At 47.5% G+C, this 17,581-nt stretch overlaps 1 protein-coding gene and 1 long non-coding RNA gene across 3 annotated transcripts in view; one reads left to right on the top strand and one right to left on the bottom strand.

Moving 5' to 3' along the window:
* Positions 1 to 521: 521 nt before the first annotated feature.
* LOC115068762 lies at positions 522 to 5,467 on the bottom strand. Of its 2 annotated transcripts, XR_003848105.1 has the most exons (4): positions 5,339 to 5,467; positions 4,292 to 4,386; positions 3,969 to 4,014; positions 522 to 1,244 (listed from the first exon to the last, which is right to left on the bottom strand). It is a non-coding gene; the product is annotated as an uncharacterized LOC115068762 (long non-coding RNA). The 2 variants fall into 2 exon arrangements; XR_003848106.1 differs by lacking the exon at positions 3,969 to 4,014.
* Positions 5,434 to 17,581, top strand: part of Pfkfb3 (6-phosphofructo-2-kinase/fructose-2,6-biphosphatase 3) — an 81,418-nt gene continuing 69,270 nt past the window's right edge. The window contains exon 1 of the mRNA XM_029559685.1: positions 5,434 to 5,674. Coding sequence (XP_029415545.1) covers positions 5,659 to 5,674 — 16 coding nt within the window. The 5' untranslated portion in view covers positions 5,434 to 5,658. The remainder of the gene's footprint in view (positions 5,675 to 17,581) is intronic.

Raw genomic sequence — 17,581 nt, 5'->3', positions numbered from 1 at the left:
TTGGAGTCTTTTACTGTGTGTCTCTACTTATTATTTGACCCTTTCCAGCTTTAGCATGAGCCTTGGCCTTGGTTCACAGGAGTTGGCATTTATAAGCTTACTTGAAATCCTGCTCCCTCTTTTATATGGTTTAACGAATTTGGGGTGTCACAGCTCACACAAAAAGGGGAGTAACTAGTTAGTAAGATTAAATAAGGGCCTGTCCAAATTGGGTGAGGCTGGTCCTAAGGGGACTCTGACTTCCAAGTACGTGTGTGTGTGTCTGTGTCTGTGTGTGTCTGTGTGTGTGTGTCTGTGTGTGTGTGTGTGTCTGTGTCTGTGTGTGTCTGTGTGTGTGTGTCTGTGTGTGTGTGTGTGTCTGTGTCTGTGTGTGTCTGTGTGTGTGTGTCTGTGTGTGTGTGTGTGTCTGTGTCTGTGTGTGTCTGTGTGTGTGTGTCTGTGTGTGTGTGTGTGTCTGTGTCTGTGTGTGTCTGTGTGTGTGTGTCTGTGTGTGTGTGTGTGTCTGTGTCTGTGTGTGTCTGTGTGTGTGTGTCTGTGTGTGTGTGTGTATAGTGTATGTCTGTGTAGGTGCACGTGTGTAGATGCATGCTGAGGCCAGAAGAAGATATCCCGTGTCTGTCTCTTTCACTCACTAACTTGTTCCCTTGAGACAGACTCTTTCACTGAATCTGGAGCTACTCAGCAAGTGCCAGTGATCCTCCTGTCTCTGTCCCCAACAACACTGTGGTTACAGGTGCCATATTTGGTTTTATGTATGGGGACTGGGGATTGGAGCGCGAGTTCTCATTCTTGCACAGCAAATACTTTAACCAATGAACCGTCTCTTTCTAGCCCCCAGGTTTTAAAGCATACTTTATCCTCTGGTTCATGGGGTTGAACTCTTATCCCTGGAGTAGAAGGAAGTTTATACGTTTCATACCCATAAAGGGTCAGGATCATGTGCCCTAAGTTGATTATGTTTTATTGCTAGTCCAATTTCCATATCAGCATGTACTTTAGAACTAGTTCCCAAAGAAAGGACAGTCCATATAGTGTTTTAAAGAGTCTGAGCTTGAGTTTCCCTTTGGGGGCAGCTCTAATGCAGATCAGACCCAGAGGCTGATGATCCTCTTTTCATGATCCTCTTGACACAGTTTGGACACAGCAACTTTAAGTGTACAGTTGGCCTTTTCAGTTCTGCTGAGTGGTTAGGTCTCCATGCCGTTTCCACTGCACTCCTGGCATCTGGGAGATCCAACCCACATCTGAAATGAAATTGAGCCTATTGTTATTTAAAGTCCATTTATAACTCCTCCTGCTTTTTCTGTTCTTCTGTCTACCCTGTATAAAAATATCCACAAGGGCTGGGGAGAGAGCTCACTTGGTAGAGTGTTTGCACAAGGCTCTGGTGTGGATCCCCCCACACATGGTGGGGCACACCTATAACCCCAACACTATAGAGGCAAGAAGATCAGAAGTTCAAGATCATCCTTGGTCTCAAAGGGAGTTTAAGGGTAGCCTAGGCTAGAGATCCTCTAAAAAAAAAATCCACAAAAGCTAAGAGATATTAACTTGGCATTGACTACCACTTGTTAGTTCCCACCAGGCAGCAGGTCCTTTCCAGAGGGGGTACAGATGGCCTCACTCATGTTGTTGTGACAGTGTGGTCCTCTTTAGATCTGGTCTTTATGACTCCAAGAAGCTAGCTATATGTGCTGTCTATATAATAAGCTGAACTGTAGACATGTTTAAAATTGCCCAAGCCAAACCTTTCTTGTTTGTCTATCATCTCCGTTTTTTGCTTCCACTGTATCTTCCCCTGAGTAGGATAGAACAAATTTACAGAAGGTCAAGTATGGGATCAAAGACAGCTGCAGAATTTCTCCAGACCAAGCTGCATGTTTAGTAGCAATATCAACTCTATGGTCTATTCTTATTATTTTTTTAAAATTCTTTTTTATTCTTGAGAATTTCATACAGGTGGGCAATGAAACATGATCATATATACCCCCATTATCTCTTTGACCTTTCCCTATATCCCCCCACATCCTCCTCCCAACTTCATGTCCTTCTCTCTTTTATTTTGATAATGTACTAAGTCCAGTTAGTGCTGCCCATCTGGGCATTGGTGTGGGGCTATCACTGGAGTGTGGTGAACCTACCAGGGGTCACATCCTCCACAAAAGAACGATCCTCCTGTCAGCAACAATCAAGCCCTAATAGCTCATCAGTAAGGAGGGAGGCATGCAGACAATCCACCCCATCCATGCTGGAATTTTGGTTGGCTTGACCTTGTGCATGCTCTGGTAACCACAGCTGCTGTGAGTTATGATTGCACAGCCACATCATGTTGAGAAGACAGCATTTCACAGCACTCATCGTCATCCTCCAGCTCTTAAGTTCTTTCCCCCCACTCTTCCTAGATGTTCCCTGAGACATGGTGCATGGGGCTGTCTCATTATTTCTGAGCCCCCCCCCCCGTGATACCCCTGCAATGCCCACCTGCTACCCTTAGGCCATTAGAGCCTGAAGCATTCTAAGGACTTCCTTTCCTTATTTAATTTCTTTGATGTGGCATTAGGAAAACCTGCCTCTTCCCAGATTGTACCATGAGCAAGGGATCCCTTAGAAGATGTATATAAACGTGCGTATACAGTTAATGCCCTCTCCTTTCTTAATTCTAGTCCAAAGTCAACTCTATTATCTCAGCAGTGGGAGCTGAAGTTCTAGTAGACCAATGTAGTAGTAGACCACCATTCACCATTAACTATAGAATTGCTCCTATCAACAAACCATAAAGGGCCTTTTAGCTTGAGTCTGTTTGTACTATTAGTTCTGAGTAGTCATGTACTAGAAACTATGTCATCTAATGCATAAATGCAATAGAATGATTGGGTTAAGTGTCTGGCAGTGTTTTAGAGTCAGATGGCATCAAGCAACTGGCCCAAGTATTGTAACATTTGGCTGCTAGTTAGTCAATGGTGGTCATTTTACTCTAGAAGATTGGTGACCTGATGTGGGGTCCAGATTGTCAGTGGCTGTTCCATAGCATGAGGGACCCATTTCTAAGAAGGGAATGAGGCAGTCAGGAGTACATACAAGTAAGTGATTTAGGGACTGGGGACGTAACTCAGTTGGTAGAGTCTTTGCCTAGCAGGAATGAAGTCCTGGCTTCAGTTCCCAGCTCTGCATGAACTGAGCATGGTAGTGCGTTGCCTGTATTCCCATCACTCAGGAGGTAGATGCAGGAAGATCAGAAGTTCAAGATTATACTGAGCTATATAGCAAGTTTGAGGCCAACCTGAGCTGATATTGGGGGGGGCATTTAAAAATCTTTGAACTTACAACACAGGCCATTTTATTTCTGCTTTTCCTGACACCTCTCATGTTATAGCCTTCCTTAGACACAGTGTCCTTTTTATTAGTCATGAGTATGTGAGTCTACTACATGGTGAGTTCCAGGACAGCTGGGGCTACAGGGAGACCCTGTCTCAACAAAACAAAACACAAAACAAGAGCACATGGGTCTAATATTTAGTAAAATTCACTCTTTCTCCCTAGTTATGACTAAGGTAACCCAGGACTCTTTATAAGAAATCTAAATTGTACTAAAGGGAGCTGAACAAGACGTCCTTTAGCCCCATTAATTCTCATCTTCTACAAGAGGGAACTGAGAGGAGTCAGGCTAGTCGTCTGCCTTCCCTCCCCGAGAAGGTTTTGGGCATTCCATCTTCAAATGTTCCTCCTTTTTGTGGAATGAGCACTGATTTGACCTTAGCTTGGCTGGTGGCTGATGGGCCTGATGCTGGGAGCAGGGGTCATTTCCCCAAGATAGACCTTTCCTTCTTTCTGGCAACTTGTTTTCTCACCCCACCCCAGACTTTAGTTCCCACATGTGCAGATCCACACCCACACAAATGTACATATACCCCCTACATGCATGCAAAAATGTTAAGAAGGAAATGGAAGAGTGGAGAAAGATTTATTACCTGCAACAGATAAGGAGAGTGTGGAAGTTATTTCCAAAGCAGAATCCTGTTGGACAAAGGAATCACGAAGATTTGGGTCTGAGGATCTGGCCATCCTCCCGCCTCAAATTCCCGAGCATTGGGACTGAGGAGTCTATACATATTCATACCAGAAAGTACATGACTGAGCATGCTCAGCTTAAGGTCACAATTCAAGAAAGAAAGATTGTGAACATATTTGGGGGCATGCTTAACTGGAAGTAATGAGGCAGATATTCAGAAGTTTACAATGGCAGGCAGCAACACTTTGAGACATAAAGGTGGGGGTGGGGTAGACTACTCACAAGAATTAACTCCTTCTCAGGTGGAGTGACTCACTTTGTTGCCCAGGCTGGTCTTGAACTCTTGGGACTCAAGTGATCCCTCAGGCGTCTGTGTGCTTTAAATACCAATTCAGAATTAACTCTTTTCTCTTTTTTCTTTTCTTTTTAAATTTTATTTATATGGGTATATTGCCTGCATTGTAGGTTGGTGCACCCTAGTCGTGCAGTCAGAAGAGGGCATCACATCCCCCCCGAACTGGAGTTATGGTTGGTTGTTAGCCACCAAGAGGGCGCTAGGAATCGAAACGGGTCCTCTGCAAGTGTAGCCAGTGCGCTTAGCCGCTGAGCCACCTCTTCAGCCCCCCTCCTTTCTTTTTTAAGACAAGCTTTGCCTGTGTAACCCAGGATGATCCAGACCTGGCTGTCGTCCTGCCTCAGCCATTCAAGTGCTGGAATTAAGTCCTGGCCTGCTGACACCACACCTTGCTCAGATGGTTAAAGTCTTAATCGACCAGAAGAGCCTGCTTTTCGACACTGGGGTCTACCACGTATTAAGGTATTTGCTTTGGTGCTGGCTTTTATACAGGGCAAATGTAATAAATAAGGGTTCCCTCCTCCCTCTTCTGGGTCCCCAAAATGACACTTTTTCTTTTGATAGATTTATCAAGTTGTGGGTGAGGGGCCATTTCAGACTCTGGAGAAATAAGCACTGAGCAAAAGGGAAAAACCATTTCCCCGGGTGGACCTTAAGGCTAAATGAACACTTAATTAGGTGTGCAGGGAGCGGTATGTGCTGGGGACAGGACTTGGAGCAGGAAGGATGCTAAACTGGGGTAGGGAAGGCTGCTAAACGTGGATTTTCCAAGGTTGCTCCGATCAGCCTTCATTTCCCTTCAGTACAAGTCAAACAGCCAACAGAAGGCGCCCCGCGTCCCCCAACTACAGCATGGAAAAAAAGGAATTTCAATTCGGTCCCTTCCCTGGTAGATGGTCCCACACTGCCCGGAGGAGCTGATGACTGGGCTGATTTTCGTTCCCGCCCAGGTGTTTTACCCAGTTCTGCGGCACCTGTAATGGCAGGCTGCACCCCGGGGCTCCTCAATTTCTGCCTCTAGGGGCTTTGGGGACAGGGCGAGTCCAGGTCGCCCACCCCAGCCCCGGGCCGCAGCCCGCAGGCGCCCGGAGCGCACCGGTGACGCGACTCCCGCGCTTCCTGCTCTGCGGCGGGGCCTCCTCCGCGCAGTGACGTGCCGGGCTGTGACCAAATATGTCCCTTTCCCCTCCCTCGCCGGCCCCACCGCCCGCAAGGAGCCCCGGGCTGCGGGGCTGCGGCTTGGACGTCCTGGCGGCACGTCGCGGGCCAGCCCCGCGGGGAGCGTCCCTGCGCGATGCCCTTCCGGAAAGGTAGGGACCCCGGTCATCTGCGCTCCGAGCGGTCCGGGGACCTGCGCGGCGTCCGGCCAGCGCGGGCTCGGGTCCCCGCCAGGTGTGGAAGCTCCGGCTGCCCGGGCCGCGCAGACCCGGTGTCGCACTGTCCCCTCGGGGGTCCGGTGGGGCCCCCTCCGGCCCCGCACTGCGCATCCCACAGCGCGTTATCCTCTTCCTTCCCGCACCACGTGGATGCGGGGACCGGGGCTGGGCTCGGGAGGCGGAGGACGCCGGACTGGAGTCCGGGGAACCGCAGTGAACCCGGGAATCCCGCTGCATTCCAGCCCCGGGATGCAGATAGAACGGCAGCCGGGAATTTAGTTCTCGCTGGGGACTTGGCCGTTCTGATAGCCGGAGCTCTGCAGCCCTGAGCGGCTCGCGGAGGGAGGAAGCCGCCTGGAGTACAACGCAGACCTGATGCCCGTCCTGCCTAACCGGCGGGGGGAAGTCATTTTTACCTCGCAGTTTCAGTTTCTACCCTGCCAAAACGGGCACAGGAAGAGGGACGACTGTGGGAGGATTGGCAGACCGCTACAAAGAGGCAAACCAGTGCCCCACTGAGGTCGGCCTGGCAGCTACACGCAGTGCCCATCTAGCCTCTGCAGACGCTGCCCGCGGCCACAGCTCCTGATGTCTGAGCTCTTGGCTTTCTGCCTTGCGCCTGGCTTGAGACTGCAGGAAAGGCAGGGAGATTCCCAGGGCTCCCTGCGGGGGTCGCCAGAGTATGTGGTCCCATTTTACCAGCAAGGCTTGCAAGGAGGGGAGGCCAAATGACTCCCCTTGCCACTGTTTAGAGCTGGGCTGGACTCCTCACCACCCTGAGGTCTGAGTCCTGGAATAGAACGGGAGCTGCAGTGAATGTGGGCAACTGCTCTACATTCAAACCAGGACTGTCTGAGCCCCGTAATTACTGCTTTGTGGAGAGAACTTGTGCCTGGCTTGGTGGCACACACACCTGTAATCCCAGCACTTGGGGGATGGAGTCAGGAGAAGCAAGTGGGAGGTTAGCCTGAGCTACAAGAGACCCTGTCTCAAACGTGCACGCACACACGTACACACACACACACACACACACACACACACACACACACACCACACCCCTAAAGCTCTCCCACCCTGAATGGGTATTTGTGGGTAGTAAAGAAAAGGAAGCCTGGCCTCCCAAGTCCCCGGACTGTGCTATCTCTCTGCCCTCTCCACCCACCTTTCTTGCCAAGCTTCTCTTTCATAATTTCTGTAAATGGGCATGTTACTTCTATGGTTGCTGGGAGGCCTAGTGACCTTTGTCCCTCATAAGCACAGAGTGCTAAGGTACCATCCCATCCCCAGCTGCGAAAGGGCTGGTTAACCACTCCCATGCAGCTGGAGACAAGGAGATAGGAAAGGATGCTGGTAAAAGAGGAAGGATAACAAGTTCTGTCTTATCCTTGGTCAGCTGGTGATGGCTAGGCCCACAGTCCATCTTCTGCTCCTCTGTCATTCTGTGTGTAATGTGGCCACCTTGCCCCTTAGACTGTCTTGAGGGTGTCAGAGTCCTCACTTGCCTCATTAACTGCATTGTGAAGTCATCTCTCTTGCTTTTACGACCTTGTGGCCTCTGGTTGGCAAACTGAAAGAAGGCAAAGATGTCTGTTTAGTTGTCACAGTGCACAGGGGATGGCCTTATGAGCAAGGCATAAAGTAACTAGGCTGCTCAATTATTGTTGACATGAGATTTTGCTTTATAGCCTGCTGTGGTGGCCCATGGCGATTAGCCCAGCACTTGGGAGGTGGGTACAGGAGGATCACAAGTTCAAGGCCATCCTCAGCTATGTAAGCAACATTGAGGCCAGCCCCAGGTTACATAAGACTGCTTTTTTTGAGATAGGGTCACCTGTAACTCAGGCTGGCCTTATACCGGATACATAATCAAAGTTGGCTTTGAGCTCCTCCTAATCCTCCTGCCTCCGCTTCCCAAGTGCTGGTATTACAGACTTGTACCACACCCAGCTAGCAGCTTTTTATTTTAATTATTATTTTTTTGCTTTATGACAGACTATCTTAGTATATTATTAGATTACAAAGGGCAAACTATTTGTCAACTGCCACCCAAGTTAGGCTCTGCTTTTGATAGTTGTTTTAATCTGAAGAGGCATTGCTGCACAGTGAAGAAAGTATCACATTCCTGCACGGTGGCTACTTTCTGAAGGTCCTCGAGTAAGAAACAGCGCTTGCTTGGGGCCAGTGCTGTCCGGATTTTCCAGAAGCTTTGATCTGGACTCTGGTGGGCTTTGATTCTGAGGCAGAGCTTCTTTGCATATTGAGGTATGAGCTTTTTATTATTTTTATTTTATGTATATGAGTGTATTGCCTGTATGTAGGTAGGTGCACCATGTCATGCAATGCCCTCGGAGGTCAGATGAGGGCATTGAATCCCCTGGAACTGGAGGCTTCTTCAGGGGGTCAGATGGAGGAGGCTTTCTCAGTGGGCCAGAGGCCCAGAAGGGGTTGCTCTAATCCTATCCTTTGCTGTGTTTCCATGTTTTACATTTTTTACTAATTGTAATTGTGTATATTTACATGTGATTTGTATGTGCATAAATGTAGGCAGACTTGTGTGTGGAAGTCAGAGGGCAACTTTTGGGAGTCCCTTGTGGGTCCAGGGATTGGCCTCAGGTCTTCAGGTTCGTGTGGAAAACACCTTTACCTGCTGAGCCATCTCACTGGCCCCATTTCTATGTCTTGATATGGGACCAGCACTGTCAGAGACCTGGAGGAAACCTATATTAGGCAAGTTGAGAAGAGTTCAGTAAAGGGCCTGTTTCAAAAGTTTGATAAATGAAAAGCTCATTGGTTAGTGCAGAATGCTGTGCACCCCACCTCAAGCCTAACTGTTGAGGGGCAGAGCAGTTACTAGAGGCAGCATCTGACTAAAGCTTTGGTGGATGCAGGCAGCTGGTGGGCTGCAGGGAGGAAGCTGGAAGAATCAACACATAGACCCCATTTTCTCTGTCCGTATCTCATGGTATTGGTGTCTCCAGCGCCAGGAGCCTGACGGTACTGTCCACATGGGTCAGTCCGTATAGCTACAGTGCAGGGTGGATTTGCTCTGTGGCAGATATTGGATCTGTTGGAACCACAGATTATCAGTCTTAGGCCCTGGTCTTGTGCCTGCCCTTCAGGGGAAACTCAGTACCTCTCCTGAATTCCATTAGGGCAAAGTTGAGTGATATGCATGCCAAGTCATTTGTTCTTTTTCTATACCGTGTGCCAGCATTTGCCAGGTACTAGGTGAACAGACAGATGTAGGGGCCCCTCCCTGGAGCTCATTTCCTGTACTACCCGACAAAAGCCAGGAAGAGGAGGTCAGAAGTCACACAGGGCTATGTGACTCCACTAGTAGAGTGTATATAGGGCATGCACCAGGCCCTCCATCGGATGCCCAGCACTAAATACATCAAATATACTTGTGCAGACCTGTATTCCCTGCACTTGAGAATCAGAGGCAGGAGGATCAGAAGTTCAAGATTATCTAAGATCATCCTTGGCTATATAGTGAGTTCAAGGCCACCCTGAGCTACCTGAGACCTTGTCTTCTCCCCCATGCCAAAAATAAAATAATAAAGTCTGAACACAAAGTGAGGTGTGGAGATACATGCCTATAATCCCACTACTCAAGAAGCTAAAGCAGTAGGATCTTTGTGGGTTCAAGGCTAGCCCACAAAATCAAAATAAATAAATAAGCAAATAAGTCTGAACAGAGAGCTAAGGAGACTGGCCTCTGGATGGGGAAGTGTGGCCTGGCCACCCTGGCTGGACTAAGACACAGACTCTCTTTGGGTTCATGTAGTGGTGATGGTGAGGGACTTGGATCTAGATACCCCACCTTTCTGATGTGGACCCCCAGTGGTATGGCACTGGTCAGGCAGTGTGGAGAGTATGAAGCCGTGCCACATTATCCTGGCGGTGAGGCTGAAATGGCAGCTGACAAGCAGAAGAAGTGAGCTGCCGGCATGGAGTTCTGTGCCCGGCCCCTCTTGACTGGTCTGCAGAGTGACTGAGGCTGTCTGCCAGGGGAGAGAGTTGGTTGTCACAGAGCCGTCTGAAAAAGCTGAAAAAGAAGCTGATTTGAGGTTGGTTTGAATAAGGAGAAGTTAGGAAATGTGAGATTTGTGCAAACAGAAACGGGGACAGGAAACACGTCAGACACAGGGAGGAAGTAGTGAATGTCATGATTACCTGTGGGAGCAACTGTGGTGGGGGGCTGAGGTGGCTCTTCTGCAAGTTTGTCCCTTAAAAAAGTGGATCTTCTGTGTTCAGAGGTGTAGCCCAGTGGACAGTTCTTGCCTAGCATGCAGAAGGCCCTGGGTTCCGTTTCCAGCACCACAGAGAGGAAGAAAAGATCTCTTAGGTGACATAATTGGCTTAGCTCAGAACCTGGAGTCTTCACTCAGTTCTTGAGATCTTATTTAGGTCTAAAGTTCTATGAAAATATCTTCAGACAATAGTATTTCCAGTGTTCTTGAAGGCCCCCACCATCAGAAGGGACCATATATAACAGGCTAAAATTCTAATAATAAAGAACAATGATGGGGGTGGGGGATGCAGCTCAGTTGTAGAACACTTGCTTAGCATGCTTGAGGCTCTGGGTTAGACTCCTCAGCACCACACAAAACAAGAAACAAATGCTGGGCATAGTAGCTCATACCTGTAATCACTAGCACTTGGGAGGCAGAGGGTGGAGAACTACTGAAAAGTTTAAGGTCAGAGTGGGCAATGTAGTGAGTTTCAGGCCAGTGGGCTATAGTATGAGAGAGTCTGTCTCAAAAAATAACAACAAACAACAGGGACAGTGAGATGGCTCAGTGTGATGGGGAGCGCTTGCCACACAACCCTTGTGACTGGTTTGATCCCTGGAACCCATGTAAAAGTGAAAGAAGAGAACTGACTTCTGAAGTTGTTCTCTGACCTCCACATTCACATGCATACCCAAATATATATCACACACACATAAATAAATAAATAAATAAAAATAAACTAAAAAATTAGAACTATAACTGCCCCCCAAAAAACCAAAACCAAAGGCCGGGCATGTGAATCCCAGCACTTAGGAGTTGGACATAGGAGGATCAGGAGTATAGCTATATATCAAGTTGGAAGCCAGCTTGGGCTACATGAGACTCTGTCTCAAAACACACACACACACACACACACACACACACACACACACACATACACACACACACACACAAACCCAACCCAACCCAAACAACCAAACAAGCATACAAACAAAAAATTGAAATAAGAAACAAAACAAAACAACAATCCTAATTTCCTAAAATAACAAAACCAAACCACAGAGAAACAAAAATTTCCTAACCTTTATCAGACACCCTCCAAGTGCTGGGAACTGTGCAAAGCACTTTATGTAAGTCTGCTAATCCTCATAACAGCCCTCCAAGAAAACTGGTATTAATACTTATGTTTGAAAGATGTGACATGAGACTGACAAAGGTTGGGTAGCTTGCCTGAAGTCCCACAGCAAATTACATGAGAAACCAGAGCAGCGTCTTAGAGCTCTATGTTCTGCCTTTCCAACATGGACTCCAGAGCTAGTACGCGTTGTGATATAGTATGTTGTGCTGTGATGTGCTCTGGTATTGTGTAGTATGATTTTATGTAGTGTGTATATTGTGGTATAGTGTGGTATGGTGAGGTGTGTGATATGGTATGGTGTGATATAGTGTGTGGTAGATATGGTGTTGTATGCTTTAATATGGTATGATATAGTGTAGTGTGTTATGGAGTGGTATGGCATGGTATATGGTATGGTGTGCTGTTGTGTGGTGTGATATAGCGTGTGGTATGGTATGGTGTGGATATGGTGTGGTATGGTATAATATGATGTGATACAGGTACATCCTGATACAGAAGCAGGTGTTTAACACTCATGTGTTCTTAGACTGCTTCCTGCGTGTCAGTTGTTGTGTGAGCTGAGTTGGGCACTATACCACATAAGTACTTCATAAATTCTTGTACTTTGTCAAAAACTCCATCTTCATTCAGCCATGGGAGGCTGAAGCAGGAAGTTTGAGGCCATCTTCAAGAAGGCCAACATGATGGAAAGGTGACGGTCATCCCACACATGTAATGTAAAATAAGGATAATATCAAGCCATACATTTAAGGAAGACAACCACATTTTTATTTTTATTTTTAATTTTTTGAGACAGGGTTTCCCTGTAGCCCTAGCTTTGTAGACCAGGCTGGCCTTGAACTCACAGAGATCTGCCTGCCTCTGCCTCCCAAGTGCTGGAACTAAAGGCGTGCGCCACGATGCCCGGCTCCACATTTTTATTTTTAAAAGATTTTATTTATTTTTATTTTATGTTTATGAGTGTTTTCCTGCATGCAAGTGTACCACATGTGCAATGCCTCTGGAGGCCAGAAGAAGGCGTCAGATTCTCTGGAACTGGAGTTACAGTTGGTTGTTAGCCACCATGTGGGTGTGGAAACCAAATCTGGGTCCTCTGCAAGAGCAGCGAGTGCTCTTAACCGCTGAGCCATCTTTCTAGCCCCATATTTCTATTTAAAAATTTTGTTAGGTTTATTTATTTGTTTGTTTGTTTATATGTATGTAGGAGCGTGTGTGTGGAAGTCAGAGGACAACCTGTGAGAGTTGATTCTCTCCTTCAACCATGTGGGTCTTAGGGATCAGATTCAGGTAACTGGGCTTGGCAACAAGTGCCCTTACCCACTTACGTGTGAGCCATCGCGTTGGCCCACACATTTCTATTTTTGGTTTTTGTTTATTTCTTTTGTTTTAAAGACAGTTTCTCACATAGCTGAGAATGGCCTTGAACTCACTATGTAGCCAAGGATGGCCTTGAACTCCAGTCTCTACCTCCTGAGTGCTGGGATTACAGGCATGCGCCACCACACCCAGCTATTTCTCGTTTTCAGCGGTTGCTATCTTGGTATCTTATTGGAGCAATTAAGTTCTAAACAACAGTAGCAACATGTGGTGCTCCAAGCATGAGCTGGTCCAGGTGTGTCCACATTTTTGACACTGTCATGACACTATCATCTCCAAAGTTCACACTTGAGAATTAAGTTACAGAAAAAATAAATCAGAAAAGAGATTTCATAATGTTTTAAGTGAGTTTCTGATTTGGTGTTGGGCCACATTCATAGGCTCAACAGCAAACTACAATAGGCTGTGTGTGGACCTTGGGCCTTGTATAGACCATGGGCACAGGCTGGATAACCTAGACCTTGGAGCACATTCCAGTAGGCGTTCTCCTCATAGAGAATTAAAATGCCAATTACTCATTAAGTCCTGGGGAATTGTGGATCTTTGAAATTTCCAAGCTGTTATGAACTGTGAGTGTCCCCATCACTGTCTCAGGCTACTGAGAATACCCTACGACGGGGCCCCCTCTTCCTCTCTGACTGCTTCCTCTCTATACCAGCCCTTGGAAGAGACCTCAGTATCTGCTGCTGATGCCGCTTGCTGTGTGTCCTCTTGTCCTCAGTATTTGTAGAGGGCCAGCGAGATGGATCAGCAGCAAATGTGCTTGCTGCTAAACACGATGACCTGAGTTTAATCCCTGAAACCATGAGGTAGGAGGAAAGAGCTGACCCCTGCATGGCATGATTGTGCATGTCTCAGTTAAAAACTAATTTATAAGGAAGAAAAAGAGAATGCTTAGCTACGTTTTTTGTTCTTTGAGATAAGGCCTTCCTGTAGTCCCAACTGAGCTGGTCTAGAACTCACACTGTAGACTAAGTTGGCCTCAATTTCACAGAGCTCTGCCTGCTTCTGCCTCCTGAGTGCTCAGATTAAAGGCATATGCTACCATGTCTGGCTTTTTACTTTTTATATTTGAGACAAGATCTCACAAAGTTGGCCAGGCTGTCCTTAAACTTATTCTGTAGCACTTTCAATTTGCCATCCTCCTGCTTCAGCCTCCTGAGCACCTGTCATCTTACTGCATGCAAAGCTTTGAAGAAAGCTTGATGCCCCAGAAATTCTGATGAATAGTTTGCTTTGGAAAGAAGTTTTATGAAATAATACTTAGACTATATAGTATACCCTGCTATTTTCTAGTCCATTTTGCTTCATCTAAAAAGAGTCTGGTTTTGCTCCCGTAAGTGGATTCCAGCACCACAAATGGACTCGCCATTTTGAAGCTGCTCTTCTGTGTGCCAACTTTATCTGCAGGGGCTGGGAGCTACCTCCCTTCCCCACTCCCTTGCAGCTAGAGTTCTGGGTGTGGCAAGTTCTGGGTTGTCCAAAGTATCTTCCAAATGCCCGTGGTTTGAAGCCTTGGTCCCCATCCTGTGGCGCTATTGAAATGTAGTGCAAGGGGTGGACTTAGTGAGAGAAAGTGAAGTCATTGAAGGCTTGTGCTTGAAGGGGACATTCGGACCCAGCTTCTTCCTTGTCCCTTTTTGGTTTCTGGTCACCACAACGTGAGCTATGACGCATTGGACTGTGCCACCACAAGCACAAGAGCAATAGAACTGACCGCACATCCTCTGAGACCAGAATAAACCTTCCTCCTTATCAATTTATAATGCACTTGTAAGTTGTTTCAGGTATTTTGTCACAGTGATGGAAAGCTGACTAGCACACTAAATGCCTAGTAAACCAGGTCGAAGTGTAAGTGCTAAGGATACAGAGGTAAACAGACAAAAAGCCTGCCCATGGGGGGCTGGAGACATGACTCATTGGTTAAAAGCACTGGCTGCTCTTGCAGAGGACCCAGGTTCAAATCCCAGGACCCATATGGGGAACTCAACACTCTTCTTGCCTCTACGGGCATTGCATGACACAGGTGCACTTACATACAGGCATGACACTCATACACATAAAATAAAAAAATAAATGAAAAATTTAAAAAATCCTGCCCATGAAACTGACACCACAATGAAGTTGGGGGGAAGTCTGACACTAAACAGCTAAGCAAGTGAACACTGAGTGTTCCCAAGAGGTCTAAGTGTTGAGGGAAAAATCAATCAAGAAAAAAAGAAGTGTAGGATGGGAGGGCCTGCTGGGTGGCATGTGGGGGAAATGACAAGAAGGAGCAGACCATGCTTGGGACCAGGGGAAAGTTAGAGGTGGGGAAGCACAGTCAGAGGCCTGTGGTTGGCGTGGGCTTGAGCCACCCGTGGCTGCAGTGGAGTAGGTCTGGGAACAGGGGCCCTGGTGGGCTCAACTCATGGGTGCTCTCCACAGCCATGGTGAGGCCGTTCCTTTTATTCACAGGGAGATGCAAAGGCCTTGCATGGTTCCAGTGAAGACGTGATTCTCTTAGTGCTGTAAGCATGCATTCAGTCTGTGACCACTTTCCCAAGAAGGGATTGTAGAGTTCAACCAGGCTCTGGGCACAAATACAGGCAAGCACATGGTTGGTTAGACCAGAGATGGAAGGACTTGTGGTTGGATCTGATGTGGATGTGAGAGAGTGAATCATGGATGCCTCCCACAACTGCCTTCTACCTGAACTCTTAAACATGCTGGGGGCACTGATTCCTTTTTAAACAGTTGCACAAGAGTTGAGGTGGGCAGGTCACAGTGTGCTGACTGGAGTCTTCTGTTTCAAGAGCAACACCTACTATCTCCAGGCCATCTTTGGGATGCCTTGAATGGCCTGTCCCAGGTCACCAAGACCTCCCTGAGCAGTAGTGCCTTTGAGGTAGTCTTTGATAGATGTTTTGAACAGCCCACACGAGGTCAGTATAACCTTCATCCTCAGCTTGTGGTTCAAAAGGACTGAGTGTCAGCAAATGGCCTTCCAGAAAGATCTGTCAGTTACCGTTGGTTTTTTTCTTTTCATGTATGCATGTGCATGTGTTTGCATGCGTGTTCATGCACACCTTACTCACTGAGGCAGAGTCTCTGTCAAAGCTGGAGCTCTCTGGTAAGGCAGGCAAGTCTCTAGAGCCAACGTGCTTGGGGATGTCAGTCTCAGCCTTCTAAGCCTGGAATTTTAAGTGAGCTGCTGTGCCCACCGGCATATTTATGTGGGTGTTGTCGATCTGAACTCCAGTCCCCTTGCTTCACTTCAACTGCTGAGCATCTCACTAGTTCCCTGGACTTCTTTTAAGAAGAAACTAACTGGACATGGTAATGCAGGCCTGAAAGCCCAGCACTTAGAAGGTAGGTGCAGGAAGACCAGGAGTTCAAGGTCATCCTCAACTACTTATTGAATTCAAGGCTAGCTTGGGCTATGTGAGACCCTGTCTCAAAAAATAAACAAACAACAACAACAAAAATCGTGGTGGCTCAGACCTGTAATACCAGCACTCAAGAGGCTGAGGCAGGAGAATTGTTATGGTTTGAGGTTAGTGAGTTTTCAGGCCACCTGACTGCAATTTGAGGCCCTGTCTCAAAAACCAAACAAGCAAGAAGGAACTGACCCGGACCTGGTAGCTCATACATCTAATCCTAGAACTCAGAGCTCCCCAGCACTCAGCACTTGGGAGGCCGAGGTAGGAAGATCATCGGTTCTAGGCCAACATCCTGAGACTCTGGAAAACAAAAGCAAAAACACAAGCAAGGAGGGCTGAGGGTGCAGCTGAGCCACTGAGCACCTGTCTCCAAGTCTGAGACCCTGGGTTCAATCCCCAGCTCTAAAGAAACCTACAAGGAAACGAAACAAAACACTGGCCCCCAGCCCAGGATGCGCTCCAGAGCTGCGCAGTAGTGCCACCAGGTGGTAAAGAAAAAAAGGAAAAGTCTCCTCAGGGTGTGCTTAGGGCACACCATACATGCTATTTTGCAAGGCAGGAAGAAAGCATTTGGTAGGGTTCCCTCCCCATCTTCTGGGTGTTTCTCTGTGTATGTAGCAGTCAACTGCCAATTCAATGACTGCCCTCCTCTGCACTTGCATAAACCATGAAGGGCTGCATTGTGAGGGGATGGGTGAAACCCAAGCCAGGAAGGCCTTCTGCACCAGCTCAGCCCAGCTTCTAGCTGACCAAGTTCGCTGCCTCCGACTTGGGTGACTAGCTCAATCAAATGTGTGTGGAATTTCCCTCATATCAGAAGTCCTAAGTTCCATTGAACTGTCATCCCAGGCGAACAAGGACCACTAGTCACTCCAACCTCCACCCAGCAGCCCCGTGATGCAGCTAGATGGCCTTACCTCAGAGAAATGGGCTTAAAGCCTTCATGTTTGAACAACGAAAAGAAAGAATCCAAGTTAACTACATAGCCCTAGATTATATGATTGAAGCGAGGGAAGATAAGTTTCAAAGCAATTTTTAAAATATTTTATTATTTTTATTTTCTGTGTATGAATGTATTGCCTGCATGTATGTGAGTGCACCCGTGTCGTGCAATGCTGCGGAGGTCAGAAGAGGGCTTCGGATTCCCCTGGAACTGGAGTTAAGGATGGTTTGTAGCCGCCATGTGGGTGCTGGGAATCGAACCTTCTACAAGACCAATCAGTGCTCTTAACTGCTGAGCCATCTCTCTGGCTCCTCAAAGCAATTTTTTCTGACAAACAAATCAAAACAGTGACTGGGGAGATGCTCGGGGGCAATGGTGCTCACTATGCATGCATAGGGACCTGAGTTAGAATCACCAGCACTCATATAAAAAGGAGAGTGGGGGCTGGAGAGCTGGCTCGGCAGTTAAGAGCACTGGGCGCTCTTGCGGAGGACCCCGGTTTCGATTCCCAGTACTAACAGTGGTCCATAATTCCAGTTCTAGGGGATCTGATGCCCTCTTCTGATCTCTGTAGGCAGGGACACGTACATGCGTGCAGGCAAAACACTCAGCCACATAAAAAATCAAAATACGCCAGGAATGGTGGTACACTTCTTTAATCCCAGCACTCAGGAGGCAGAGGTGGACGGATCTCTGAGATCCAGGCTATCCTGGTCGACATATCCC

The sequence above is a fragment of the Nannospalax galili genome, unplaced genomic scaffold, assembly GCF_000622305.1.
Source record: "Nannospalax galili isolate Female #2095 unplaced genomic scaffold, S.galili_v1.0 scaffold209, whole genome shotgun sequence".
Classification (NCBI taxonomy): Eukaryota; Metazoa; Chordata; class Mammalia; order Rodentia; family Spalacidae; genus Nannospalax; species Nannospalax galili.
This window is presented reverse-complemented; position numbering and strand designations above follow the sequence as displayed.